Below are 13,845 nucleotides of genomic sequence, written 5' to 3' on the forward strand. Positions count from 1 at the left end.
TGTTTTTGGATAAACAAAACGTATAAGATCTGTGTAAACCTCAGACCTTATTTTCTGCGTTTATAACAAAATCCTATTATTTCCCCATTAATTTTCCACATAGGAACGAACCAGAGGTAATTCATTTACAGGTTTTAGGTGCCTCATGGAGACCTATCATGCGCAGTGTGAGCTACTCCAGGAAGTGACGTTGCATGCGAGCTCAGTGCTGCACGCTCTCATTGAGTAACTCAAGTTGAAGGCCGACCGGGGTACAGCAGGCTGCCATTAGCAACTAAATTATCCTTATAACTTCTGTGTGCGATTTAAAAACAATCTGTTATAATTCACTATAATGGGGGGATCATGTTTTCTGCTAACAATGCCTGCAGTACTGCGGTTAGCCTTGAACTACCGTGGCTTCAATGAGAGGGGGCAGTCGTTCTCCCCTAGTACTGACCCACGGTTTGGGAACCACTGGCAGATAACCCTCATGACCAAAAAATTKTAACAAATCAGACTAGCCTATTACATAGCAGGGTTGGGGTCAATTCAACAAATTAAATTCTAATAAMATTCCCTCTCCCTGTAAATTCCATTTAATTCAATTCAAATTCCCGGTCAGTCTTTGAATTTAGAGATAATTAAATTCCAATGTTCGATACTGTATATTCCAATTCAAATTTAATTCCTTCAGGCTGATTATGTCACTATTCATACAGTGTAGCTATACTGTAAATATARAAATATAAGTTGAAATGATTTAAAACAAATCCTGCAGTCCAATTTTGATACTAACTCGGAAATGTACAATATTGAATTCCAATTAAATGAAATTCCAAAGACTACATTTAATTTTTTTTTTTTTTTAACAATTCAACACAGTCTAATTCCAATTCCAAAACWTGAAGATTGTTGAAATTTGAATTGAATTTAACTTAAATTCTCCACTTCATGAGTGAATTCAAGAATTGAATTTGAATTTCAAATGAAATTGGAATTGACTACTCAATCTGTAGTGTGGAGATCCGAGTTAAAGCGATCGGAAATTGAAACATCGGAACATTGCCTTTACATTTCAATCGCGCTTTAGTGTTGATCCACGCTACGGATTGAATCTAGGAATAATAGCCTTTATTAGTTACAAAATTGTCAAACAATAAATCTTAAAACTGCAAAAATATGAGCAAATTTCAWAATCAGTCAATGGGGATTACTCATAAAACTTAGCAGCCAGCCACAATACATTTTTTAGTACGTTAAATTAAAGTTTACAAAGTCCTTGAATGTTTACATTTTCCACTCACTTTAAATTATATACGAGTTGAACTTTTTTGAATTGTGATAGTGAAATTGGTGGCGTTCTAATTCAGGCCATGGTCACTCCTGTTTGTCCTCAGTAGTGTCTCCCTATCTGGGCTCTGGGAAACTGGGAACTGAGGTTGTACTCTGGTGCTGAATAGAGGGGAGCAGGTGAACTGGGCGCAGGATACCCAGACATGCCTTCTCTCTGGAAGATAGAAACAGATCTCATGTCAAAACACAGTGCAAAATTCTGCTTTTCTATTTCAGCCTGGTCACCTAGGGTCTAACTAATATTTGACCTTTAGGCTAAGATCAAAACCAAATGTTTTAGCCACAGTTTCACCCTGCAGTTTACTTGTCCAGTTGATCAGTTGAATTCATCCTACTGTTCAGTAGGGGGAATCAATGACTCACCATCATGCCGTTGTGTCCTGGTGGGGGCTGTGTTGGTCTCATGTGCTGGTCGTCATAACAGTCTGGAGGTGGCGCTCTGTCTTCATACGGGTTCCTTGGCGATGGAGACTTGGGATAGGGGTTACCCAGGGGCTGCGTCATACCTGTAGCATAGCTGAATCCAGAAAACTAGTCAAYTTTCCGAAGCAGACAAACCATATAAAAACAATCATAATAATGTAGTTCAAAGGGCACCCAATCGTAACTTGTCATGGAACAAAGAACTATATCAGATTGAAAACACACAAATCAAAGGACAGAGAGAGGCTTCCTTGTATGGCTGGCTTTCAGGGTTGGATAAAGATGATCTATCTAAATTGGGTCGCATACTCGTGGACTTTTCCCTTTCTTCAATGACGAAAGAGAAATGACCATGATGGATATGGATATACGCTGTATCGGCAGGATAGAACAGCGGCATCAGGTAAGACAAGGGGCGGCGGACTATGTATTTTTGTAAATAACAGCTGGTGCACGATATCTAAGGAAGTCTCGAGGTTTTGCTCGCCTGWRGTAGAGTATCTCATGATAAGCTGTAGACCACACTATCTACCTAGAGAGTTTWCATCTGTATTTTTTGTAGCTGTCTACATACCACCACAGACTGATGCTGGCACTAAGACCGCACTGGAATGAGCTGTATTCCGCCATAAGCAAACAGGAAAACGTTCACCCAGAGGCGGCACTCCTAGTAGCAGGGGACTTTAATGCARGGAACCTCAAATCAGTCTTTACCAAATTTCTATCAGCATGTTAAATCTGCAACCAGAGGGAAAAAAACTCTGGAGCACCATTACTCCACACACATAGATGCATACAAAGCTCTCCCTCGCCCTCCATTTGGCAAATCTGACCATAATTCTATCCTCCTGATTTCTGCTTACAAGCAAAAATTAAAGCAGGAAGCACCAGTGACTCGATAAATTTAAAAAATGGTCAGATGAAGSAGATGCTAARCTACATGCCTGTTTTGCTAGCACAGACTGGAATATGTTCCGGAATTCCTCCGATGGCAYTGARGAGTACACCACATCAGTCACTGGCTTCATCAATAAGTGCATCGATGACRTCATCCCCACAGTGACCGTAAGTACATACCCCAACCAGAAGCCATGGATTACAGGCAACATCCACACTGCACTAAAGGCTAGAGCTGCCCCTTTCAAGGAGCGGGACTCTAACCCAGAAGCTTCTAAGAAATCCTGCTATGCCCTCCGATGAACCATCAAACAGGCAAAGCGTCAATACAAGACTAAGATCGAATCCTACTACACCGGCTGTGATGCTTGTCGGATGTGGCAAGGCTTGCAAACCATTACAGACTACAAAGGGAAGCACAGCCGAGAGCTGTCCAGTGACACGAGCCTACCAGACGAGCTAAACTACTTCTATGCTCRCTTCGAGGCTAATAACACTGTGGGGATGCATGAGAGCACCAGCTGTTCCRGAAGACTGTGATCACGCTCTCCGCAGCCGATGTAAGACCTTTCAACAGGKCAACATTCACAASGCCGCAGGGCCAGACGTATTACTAGGACGTGTACTGCGAGCATGCGCTGACCAACTGGCAAGTGTCTTCACCGACATTTTCAACCTCTCCCTGTCTGAGTCTGTAATACCAACATGTCTTAAGCAGACCACCATAGTCCCTGTGCCCAGGAACACTAAGGTAACCTGCCTAAACGACTACCGACCCGTAGCACTCACATCTGTAGCCATGAGGTGCTTTGAAAGGCTGATCATGGCTCACAACACCATTATCTCAGAAACTCTAGACCCACTCCAATTTGCATACCGCCATAACAGATCCACAGATTACGCAATCTCTATTGCACTCCACACTGCCCTTTCCCACCTGGACAAAAGGAACACCTATGTGAGAATGCTATTCATGGACTATAGCTCAGCGTTCAACACCATAGTGGCCTCAAAAGCGCATACATTTTTTAATTTTTTAATTTCACCTTTATTTAACCAGGTAGGCCAGTTGAGAACAAGTTCTCATTTACAACTGCGACCTGGTCAAAATAAAGCAAAGCAGTGCGACAAAAACAACACAGAGTTACACATGGGAAAAACAAACGTACAGTCAATAACACAATAGAAAAATCTGTATACAGTGTGTGCAAATKAAGTAAGGAGGTAAGGCAATAATTAGGCCAACAGAGGCGAAGTAATTACAATTTAGCAATTTACACTGCAGTGATATATGTGCAGATGTGCAAGTAGAAATACTGGTGTGCAAAAGAGCAGAAAAACTAAAACAAATATGGGGATGAGGTAGGTAGATTGTTGGATGGGCTATTTACAGATGGGCTGTGTACAGCTGCAGCAATCGGTAAGCTGCTCTGACAGCTGACGCTTAAAGTTAGTGAGGGAGATATAAGTCTTCAACTTCAGTGATTTTTGCAATTCGTTCCAGTCATTGGCAGCAGAGAACTGGAAGGAAAGGCGGCCAAAGACCTCCTTTGGTCTTTGGGGATGACCAGTGAAATATACCTGCTGGAGCTAGTGCTACGGGTGGGAGTTGCTATGGTGACCAGTGAGCTGAGATAAGGCGGAGCTTTACCTAGCAAAGACTTATAGATGACCTGGAGCCAGAGGGATTGGCGACGAATACGCAGTGAGAACCAGCCAATGAGAGCATACAGGTCGCAGTGGTGGGTAGTATATGGGGCTTTGGTGACAAAACAGATGGCACCGTGATAGACTGGATCCAATTTGCTGAATAGAGTGTTGGAGGCTATTTTGTAAATGACATCGCCGAAGTCAAGGATCGGTAGGATAGTCAGTTTTACGAGGGAATGTTTGGCAGCATGAGTGAAGGAGGCTTTGTTGCGAAATAGGAAGCCAATTCTAGATTTAACTTTGGATTGATGCTTATTAATGTGAGTCTGGAAGGAGAGTTTACAGTCTAGCCAGACACCTAGGTATTTATAGTTATTCTAAGTCAGAACCGTCCAGAGTAGTGATGCTAATCGGATCAAAGAATCACCCGCAGCAAGAGCGACATCATTGATATAAATAGATAAAAGAGGTCGGCCCGAGAATTGAACCCTGTGGCACCCCCATAGAGACTGGCAGAGGTCCGGACAACAGGCCCTCCGATTTGACACACTGAACTCTATCTGAGAAGTAGTTAGTGAACCAGGCGGGCAGTCATTAGAGAAACCAAGGCTCCTGAGTCTGCCGATAAGAATACGATGATTGACAGAGTCGAAAGCCTTGGCCAGGTCGATGAAGACGGCTGCACATACTGTTTTTTATTGATGGCGTTATGAATCGTTTAGGACTTTGAGCGTGGCTGAGGTGCACCCGTGACCAGCTCGAAAACCAGATTGCATAGCAGAGAAGGTACGGTGGATTCGAAATGGTCGGTGATCTGTTTGTTCACTTGGCTTTCGAAGGCTTTAGAAAGGCAGGGCAGGATGGATATAGGTCTGTAACAGTTTGGGTCAAGAGTGTCTCCCCCTTTGAAGAGGGGGATGACCGCGGCGCCGCTTTCCAATCTTTAGGAAATCTCAGACGATACGAAAGAGAGGTTGAACAGACTAGTAATAGGGGTTGCAACAATGGTGGCGGATAATTTTAGGGAAAGAGAGGGTCCAGATTGTCTAGCCCAGCTGATTTGTAGGGATCCAGATTTTGCAGCTATTTCAGAACATCAGCTGTCTGGATTTGGGTGAAGGAGAAGCGGGGCGGGGGCCTTGGGCCAGTTGCTGCGGGGGGTGCAGAGCTGTTGGCCGAGGGTTGGGGTAGCCAGGTGGAAAGCATGGCCAACTTATTGAAATTCTCGATTATCATGGATTAATCAGTAGTGACAGTGTTTCCTAGTCTCAATGCAGTGGGCAGCTGGGAGGAGGTGCTCTTGTTCTCCATGGACTTTACAGTATTCCAAAACTTTTTGAAATTAGTGCTGCAGGATGCAAATATCTGTTTGAAAATGCTAGCCTTTGCTTTCCTAACTGACTGTATGTATTGATTCCTGACTTCCCTGAAAAGTTGCATATCGCAGGGACTATTCGAAGCTACTGCGGTACGCCACAAGGTGTTTTTGTGCTGGTCAAGKGCAGTCAAGTCTGGAGTGAACCAAGGGCTATATCTGTTCTYAGTTCTACATTTTTTGAAAGGGGCATTCTTATTTAAGATGGTGAGGAAAGCACTTTTAAAGTACAACCAGGCATCCTCTACGGACGGGATGAGGTCAATATCCTTCCAGGATACCYGGGCCAGGTCGATTAGAAAGTGCTGCTCGCAGAAGTGTTTTAGGGAGCGCTTGACAGTGATGAGGGCTGGTCGTTTGACCGCGAACCCATAACAGACGCAGGCAATGAGGCAGTGATCGCTGAGATCCTGGTTGAAAACAGCAGAGGTGTATTTAGAGGGCAGGTTGGTCAGGATGATATCTATGAGGGTGCCCATGTTTACGGATTTGGGGTTGTACCTGGTAGGTTCCTTGATAATTTGTGGGAGATTGAGGGCATCTAGCTTAGATTGTAGGACGGCYGGGGTGTTAAGCATATCCCAATTTAGGTCACCTAGCAGTGTGGCGGATTAATCAGAATTAGTTGGGTAACATAGATAAATAAGATGTTTTATTTACATAATATGCTTATGTGAGATACTTGTCATTGGAATGTATCCCATTGGACTATACTATTGGCAGTTGCACTTTACCCTTCTCAGCTAGTGCTCAGTCACTTGGGGCCCAGAGAGGGGAGAGGTCAGGCTTGTCTTTTACATGTCTCTGGTAATATGCAGAATATCAGAAAGGGAGGAGTACAGAATGGAACATTGTCTTCATATGTGAATGTATCTGTTAAACCATGTGAAGGGATGGCGTGATTAAGGGGGAACCAATTATCTCTTGGCTCCACAATGTCTGTGCGCAAGTCACTCCCCTCAGTGAGCTTGTCCAGGAGTGGGGAGAAGAGGGGGTTTACTTGAGATGGGAGTATATAGAGTTGACAATTGAGTTATGCCTTGGATGAGGTAATGTTTTGGTACTATGAAGTACCAGGAACGAGATTAGAACCTCGTTTTAGAGACCAAACTGAGCGATAATTTATAGCGAATGCAATCTGGCTAAGGGATACTCCTTTCTCAAGTAAAAGGCCCTTTGTGAAGAGTTCCTAAGATCTGTGGTTCGKCATGTAAGTTGAGAGGGGTGTATCTTTGCTATAAAAGATCTCAGTTGCCATTATGTTGGGACTCTCAACAATTCATTATAGATAGTGAATTGTTGAAAGTCACAGGGCTATGGTAAAACTCATATTATTAAAGATGAAGTTTAAGTATAACTCTGACTGGTGTGTGGTATGTAACTCTCCTCATTTGGTAATACAGGAAATTGCCACGACACAGTACGAACTCTGACAATAGATGGGGGGCAATCAATTTGCATATGGTGTCCAGGGCACAGCTGGGAGCTGAGGGGGGTCTATAACAAGCGGCAACAGTGAGGGACTTATTTCTGGAGAGATGGATCTTTAAAAGTAGAAGCTCGAACTGTTTGGGCATAGACCTGGATAGTATGACAGAACCCTACAGGCTACCTCTACAGTAGATTGCAATTTCGCCCCATTTAGCAGTTCTGTCTTGACGGAAATTGTTGTAATTGGGGATGGAAATGTCAGAATGTTTGGTGGCCTTCCTAAGCCAAGATTCAGACTCGGCTAGGACATCAGGGTTGGCTAAAGTGTGCTAAAGCAGTGAATAAAGCAAACTTAGGGAGGAGGCTTCTGATGTAAACATGCATGAACCCAAGGCTTTTACGGTTGCAGAAGTCAACAAATGAGAGCGCCTGGGTTAACCTCTACATTACCAGAGGAACAGAGAAGGAGTAGGATGAGGGTACGGCTAAAGGCTATAAGTACTGGCCGTCTAGTGCTTTGGGAACAGAGAATAAAAGGAGCAGATTTCAGGGCGTGGTAGAATAGATTCAGGGCATAGTGCACAGACAAGGGTGTGGTAGGGTGCGAGTACAGTGGGGGTAAACCTAGGCATTGAGTGACGATGAGAGAGGTTTCATCTCTGGAGGCGSCAGTTAAGCTAGGTGCGGTCTCTGCATGTGTGGGGGTTCGGACAAGGGGGCTATCTGAGGCATGTTGAGCAGGACTAGGGGCTCCGCAGTAAAATAAAACAATAAGAGCTGCCCTAAACAACAGTATACAAGGCATATTGACATTAGAGAAAGGCAGGTGTTGATTGGGAGAGCTAAGACAACAACGGGTAAACAGCTAGGACAACAACAATGGGTAAATGGCGATGAACGGGCAGAGAGGGTCAGTTAGCTACACACAGGCCCTGAGTTCAAGGCTGGTAAACAAATACCAGATAAACAAAATGAAGTACCGTGTTAATGAACAGTCCAGCAGGCATCAGCTGTGTAGCTGAGTGATCATAGGGTCCAATGAGCAGCAAAGATGAAACAGGGAGCAGTTCAGGTAGTCGATTACTACGTAAGGCGAGCGGGAGACACAGCGTTCAGGAAGCTAGCAGGCCKGGGCTAGCAGATGGATCAACACCAACATCCACGACGCGGAGGCCGGTTGAGCGCACATCGGCCGAATTACGTCAGCAGACCAGTCGTGATGGATCGGCGGGGCTCCGTGACGACAAAGGTTCCAGGCCAATTGGCAAGAGAGGTATTGTAGTTGGTGTACTTCGTTTGCTAGCCGGGAAATGGTCCTAGCTCGAGGCTAGCTGGTGCATGCTTCTGGACAAGGGCGTCAGCCACTCGGTAGTAACTAGCTAGCAGCGAAGATCCAGTGTGATCGTCCAGAGCTTGCGGCAGGAACCTGGTGATGTAGKGGGGGGGGGGGGAATCAGTCCGATATGCTCAGGGCTGATATCGTGCTGTGCAGCCCGGCAGGTATTATCCGGGCTATCCGGGCTAAAGCGGCTGGAGTCTGAGTAAAAGGTAAAGACCACTAGCAGTGGCTAACAATGACTAAAAGGCTAGTAGCTAATTACCTGGCTAGCTGCTGATGGAGGTTCCAGTTATAAGGTCTTAAATTTTTTTTTTTTATAGCAGATCCGTACCACATTGGGTGAGGTGGGTTGCAGGAAGGTATATTTAATTCGAAAAAGGAAAAAAGAGATTAAGATAATGAAATGTATACAAAAGATTTACATGGGATGAAAACAAGCACGTCTTACTGCTCCACCATCAATAAGCTAAGGACCCTGGGACTAAACACCTCTCTATGCAACAGGATCCTGGACTTCCTGACRGGCCAACCCAGGTGGTAAGGGTAGGTAACAACACATCCGCCACGCTGATCCTCAACACGGGGGCCCCTCTGGGGTGCGTGCTCAGTCCCCTCCTGTACTCCCTGTTCACTCATGACTGCACGGCCAGGCACGACTCCAACACCATCATTAAGTTTGCCGATGACACAACAGTGGTAGGCCTGATCACCGACAACGACAAGACAGCCTATAGGGAGGAGGTCAGAGACCTGGTCGTGTGGTGACAGGACAACAACCTCTCCCTCAACGTGATCAAGACAAAGGAGATGATTGTGGACTACAGGAAAAAGAGGACCGAGCACGCCCCCATTCTCATCGACGGGGCTATACTGGAACAGGTTGAGAGTTTCAAGTTCTTTGGTGTCCACATCACCAACAAACTAACATGGTCCAAGCACACCAAGACAGTCGTGAAGAGGGGACGACAAAACCTATTCCCCTCAGGAGACTGAAAAGATTTGGCATGGGTCCTCAGATCCTCAAAAGGTTCTACAGCTGCACCATCCAGAGCATCCTGACTGGTTACATCACTGCCTGGTATGGCAACTGCTCGGCCTCCGACCGCAAGGCACTACAGAGGGTAGTGTGAACGGCCCAGTAAATCACTGGGACCAAGCTTCCTGCCATCCAGGACCTCTATACCAGGCGGTGTCAGAGGAAGGCCCTAAAAATTGTCAAAGACTCCAGCCACCCTAGTCATAGACTGTTCTCTCTGCTACCGCACGGCAAGCGGTACCGGAGCGCCAAGTCTAGGTCCAAGAGGCTTCTAAACAGCTTCTATCCCCAAGCCATAAGAATCCTGAACATCTAATCAAATGGCCACCCAGACTATTTGCATTGCCCCCCCCCCTACTCTCTGTTGTTATCATCTATGCATAGTCACGTTAATAACTCTACCTACATGTACATATTACCTCAACTAACCGGTGCCCCCGCCCATTGACTCTGTACTGGTACCCCCCTGTATATAGTCTCGCTATTGTTATTTTACTGCTGCTCTTTAATTACTTGTTACTTTCAATTCTTATTCATACTTTTTTTTAACTGCATTGTTGGTTAGGGGCTTGTAAGTAAGCATTTCACTAAGGTCACACCTGTTGTATTCGGCGCATGTGACTAATAAGATTTGATAAGGATAATGTCCGTGTCATCATGACTCATGCTGCTCAAATCACTGGGTGACTACTCATTCACTGTCGAGGGGGCGTTGTCCTGTTGTCGTCTCTAATTTTGTTTCCATTTTTAGTCCACCACCCAGAACATGGTTATACGCACAGAATGGGTATGACATCACTGCCATTGAACAAAGTATCAGACCAAAAACAAACAACACCAAGGTTCTTACTTGTATGGCTGGCTTGTAGGGTTGGTCAAAGACAATCTATCTAAAGTGGGCCGCATGCCGTTTGGTTGAAGGCTAAGAGAGTAGAGAGATCAACATTTCAATGAAAGCACATTATAACATTGCAGACACTATAATAAAGGGCCCCTATAATGAAGGTGAAAACCAATGGCATGTTGAATTGTGTTCAGACAGCTAACCTGTAAGGGCGGTTGGGTAAGTTGGATATGGGAAACCTCTCCTGGGTGGGCTGGACACTGGGGGGCTTTGGCCGATTCTGARGAAATAAGAAAAATAGAGACTGTTGCTCAGGGCCATGTTTACTATGCAACATTGACAGCCATGTCTATTACTGAATGTATCTGCTCTGCATCTGCACTTATGGCATCTTTACACTACACTACTTGGACGACACAAACCACGTCCAGGAGAGACAGTAGATTCAAATGGCTCTTAAAGAGATGGTGTGGAAGACATCTTGAAAAATAAAGGAGAGCCGCACACCCTAGGAGTCAGATGCAAAAATGATAATGTCCAACGTTTCGCCAGACAAGCTGTCTTCATCAGGGTATAATGACAAACATTGTGGGGTGACTCGTTTATATAGTGTCAAAAGACACACACAGGTGTCTGTAATCATGGCCGGTTATTGGCCTGATATCATTGGTTAATTCTCATATATTAAAATAGCATACAAAAAAACAAATGGATAGGCTACGATCATAGATACAATTTGGCTACATAAGCCTAYAAACATTTACAACAGCAAAATCACAAGAATGGCTTCAGATCAAAGTCTACGTTGAGACCGAAGGGAGCAAGGGTCTTTAAATTAAAGATCCAGGCAGCCTCTCGTTTTAACAATAAGTTATTGAGGTCACCCCTATCCTAGGGAGGATGACATGTATATAACATAGAGACKAAATCGAGTGGTTTGCTTCCAAAAAGTGGTCCGCAACTGGATAAGACGAGTTTTTGCACCTAATGGTGCTACGACGCTCCGAAATTCGTTTTGTTTTACCCACATAATTTTTACCACAAGGAAAAGTTAAAAGATAAATAACTGCCTTAGTGGAGCACGTTATAACACCTTTGATTGGGATCTGTTTCCCTGTTTGGGGGTGTTTGAAGGATCTACATTTATAAGTGCCATTGCATTGAGCACAGCCATTACATTTGTAGTTTCCATCCAATAGGGGCGCAAATACACGTTGTGCAGGGATATCTTGGGGTGGTAAATCAGAGTTTACCAACTGATCKCTGAGATTTCTGCCCCGCGAGAATACGACCAAGGGAAGGTCTGAAGACACATTACCGATACTATCATCGGATCTTAGAATGTGCCAATGTTTGTGAACAATTCCCTTAATTTGTTCAGAGMATTTTGAATAGCGGGTAGTTAGAATGATTATTTTTGCGAGACTGTCCTTGAAAAAAGGTAATGTCTTGTTTCGAATTTTCTCAATGGCAGTATTAATTTGACAATTTTTGTACCCCCCCCCCCTTTAATTTTCTTTGCGTCTCAACCATATTTCTGTCGAAATCTGATTGTTTTTAGCAAATTCTTTTGATTCGACAGAATTGGCTGTAGGGAAAACTGTTTTTCAAGGTAAGCGGGTGACAACTATCAGCCCTCAACAAACTGTTACGGCCAGTAGGTTTCCTGTAAAGATCAGTGTATAGAACATTATCTTTACACAAAATCAGAAGATSAAAGAAACTGATTTGACGTGTGTCAGATTGCATAGTAAATCTCAAATGCTCAGAACAAGAGTTAAGAAAAGCATGGAATGCCTGGAGCTGTTTTGCATCACCCCTCCATAGAACAAAAATATMATCAATATACCGTTTCCAAATAATGATGCTAGGCAAGAAAACATTTTTGAGAGGCTTGAAAACAAAACATTTCAATGCATCTATCCGGTGTGACAAAAAAAAAGATGGTGGGTGAATGATGGTGAGGTGAATGATTCACAAACGGTATCACTACTGGGAGATAAGGAAACCCTAACTTAGCAGGATCTCTGGATGTGACATCACCATTGGAAATACCAATGATCTAATACCTTGGAGAGTAAAGGAACTCAAGCTACTCACCGGCATGTCTGAGGCAAACACTGTGTTGGAGAACATGTCATCTTGRTTATTTTCATAATATGTTGTCGGTGACATTGCATAGTTTGTGTAACTGAAACAAGTGAAAATGACATTATAAAGACATGAGTAGTCATTTAAAACCTGAAACAAGACTGTGGACAAATATGAATCTATTTAGTTAATGCCCAACATCTTATTTTCTTTTTCTTATTATTTTTTAACAAGCCAACTTCTTGATACTAGGTGCCATACACTGTGCAAAACACATGGAAATATTGAGCCTCTGAATTCTATCTTGTCCAAACCCTCTCCCCCTCTCACCTCRTTGTCCGATCCTTTTGTTTCTTTGCTGGTTTCCTTAAGTAATGAACACACTGGACCATCACACCAACAATAACAGCCAGGGCCAGTCCTGGTAGAGATGATACCAGGGCAAAGTTCAATATGGTCCACTCAAAGTCACACTTCTCCCCTATGTACCACTTGTCTATGTAGTTGTTACACCTGAAAAGAACAGCATAACAGAGGTAACTGACATATTTATGTAACAATTTAAAATGTCTGAATTCAAAAAATAAACAAATATTGAGGATAAAGCTGTAGAGCCAAGTGTGGGAAGCGCTGAAACGTACCTACAGAAAGGTTTCTTGTCCTTACAGTAGCATTTGCTTTTCTCAGCATTGCATGTATATGCAGTTCCTGTGCACACTTCAAAGTCATCTACTGTTACACAACTTGCTGGATGTAAAAAGAAAAGATGTAACTGAAACGTGATAGTGATTTGGCCCAGCAACATCATGAGAAAATGAAGACACAATTTGATAAAAAGCACTACCTTCAAACAGAGGGCCTAACCTACTCCTCCCCCAAAACCTCAAAAAGCAGCAGGACAACCTACAGTATATTTACATGTTCATTTTAGAGATGTCATCTGATTCAATGCTACAGTAATACATATCCTACTCATACTAAAAGACAGGCTTTCTTTACAGATTTCAACAGAAAAWAATTGCTACTCACGATCTGGTGTCGTTTGTCCAATAACTGTGACAGGGAGTAGAAATATTAAACACAGCAAACTATAGGCCTTCATCTTCACACACGTACTGTACTATTTTATACTCAACACACACTATCTACGTGACTCCTTACAATAATAATGAGTTTACGGTGGAGCAGAGTTCATGTTCAGCTTGTATGACCACTGTTCTAAGATATGAACGAGGGCAAGCCTGTAAGGTATGGCAGGATAGGGAAAAGCAGTGAAACAGGAAGCACCTTGGTCATATAACACACAACAGACTTTCTGTAATAACATTTAATATTATTGTTAATGCGTTAGTGCAGATTGGTATTCAACAGTGCCTCTTACTTTCGATAAGCAACACAGCATAACACGAAAGGACAACTTCAAC

General features: G+C 43.7%; 1 protein-coding gene across 1 annotated transcript; it reads right to left on the reverse strand.

Moving 5' to 3' along the window:
* Window positions 1-646: 646 nt before the first annotated feature.
* Window positions 647-13,805, reverse strand: LOC111950294 (uncharacterized). The gene is made up of 8 exons (XM_023967760.2): window positions 13,451-13,805; window positions 13,063-13,168; window positions 12,752-12,934; window positions 12,431-12,521; window positions 10,534-10,610; window positions 10,337-10,408; window positions 1,699-1,852; window positions 647-1,489 (listed from the first exon to the last, which is right to left on the reverse strand). Exons 1-8 carry the CDS (start codon window positions 13,521-13,523, stop codon window positions 1,376-1,378), a joined length of 870 nt encoding a protein of 289 aa, XP_023823528.1. The 5' UTR covers window positions 13,524-13,805; the 3' UTR covers window positions 647-1,375.
* Window positions 13,806-13,845: the final 40 nt, after the last annotated feature.

The sequence above is a fragment of the Salvelinus sp. IW2-2015 genome, linkage group LG23 (genome assembly GCF_002910315.2).
Source record: "Salvelinus sp. IW2-2015 linkage group LG23, ASM291031v2, whole genome shotgun sequence".
NCBI lineage: Eukaryota > Metazoa > Chordata > Actinopteri > Salmoniformes > Salmonidae > Salvelinus > Salvelinus sp. IW2-2015.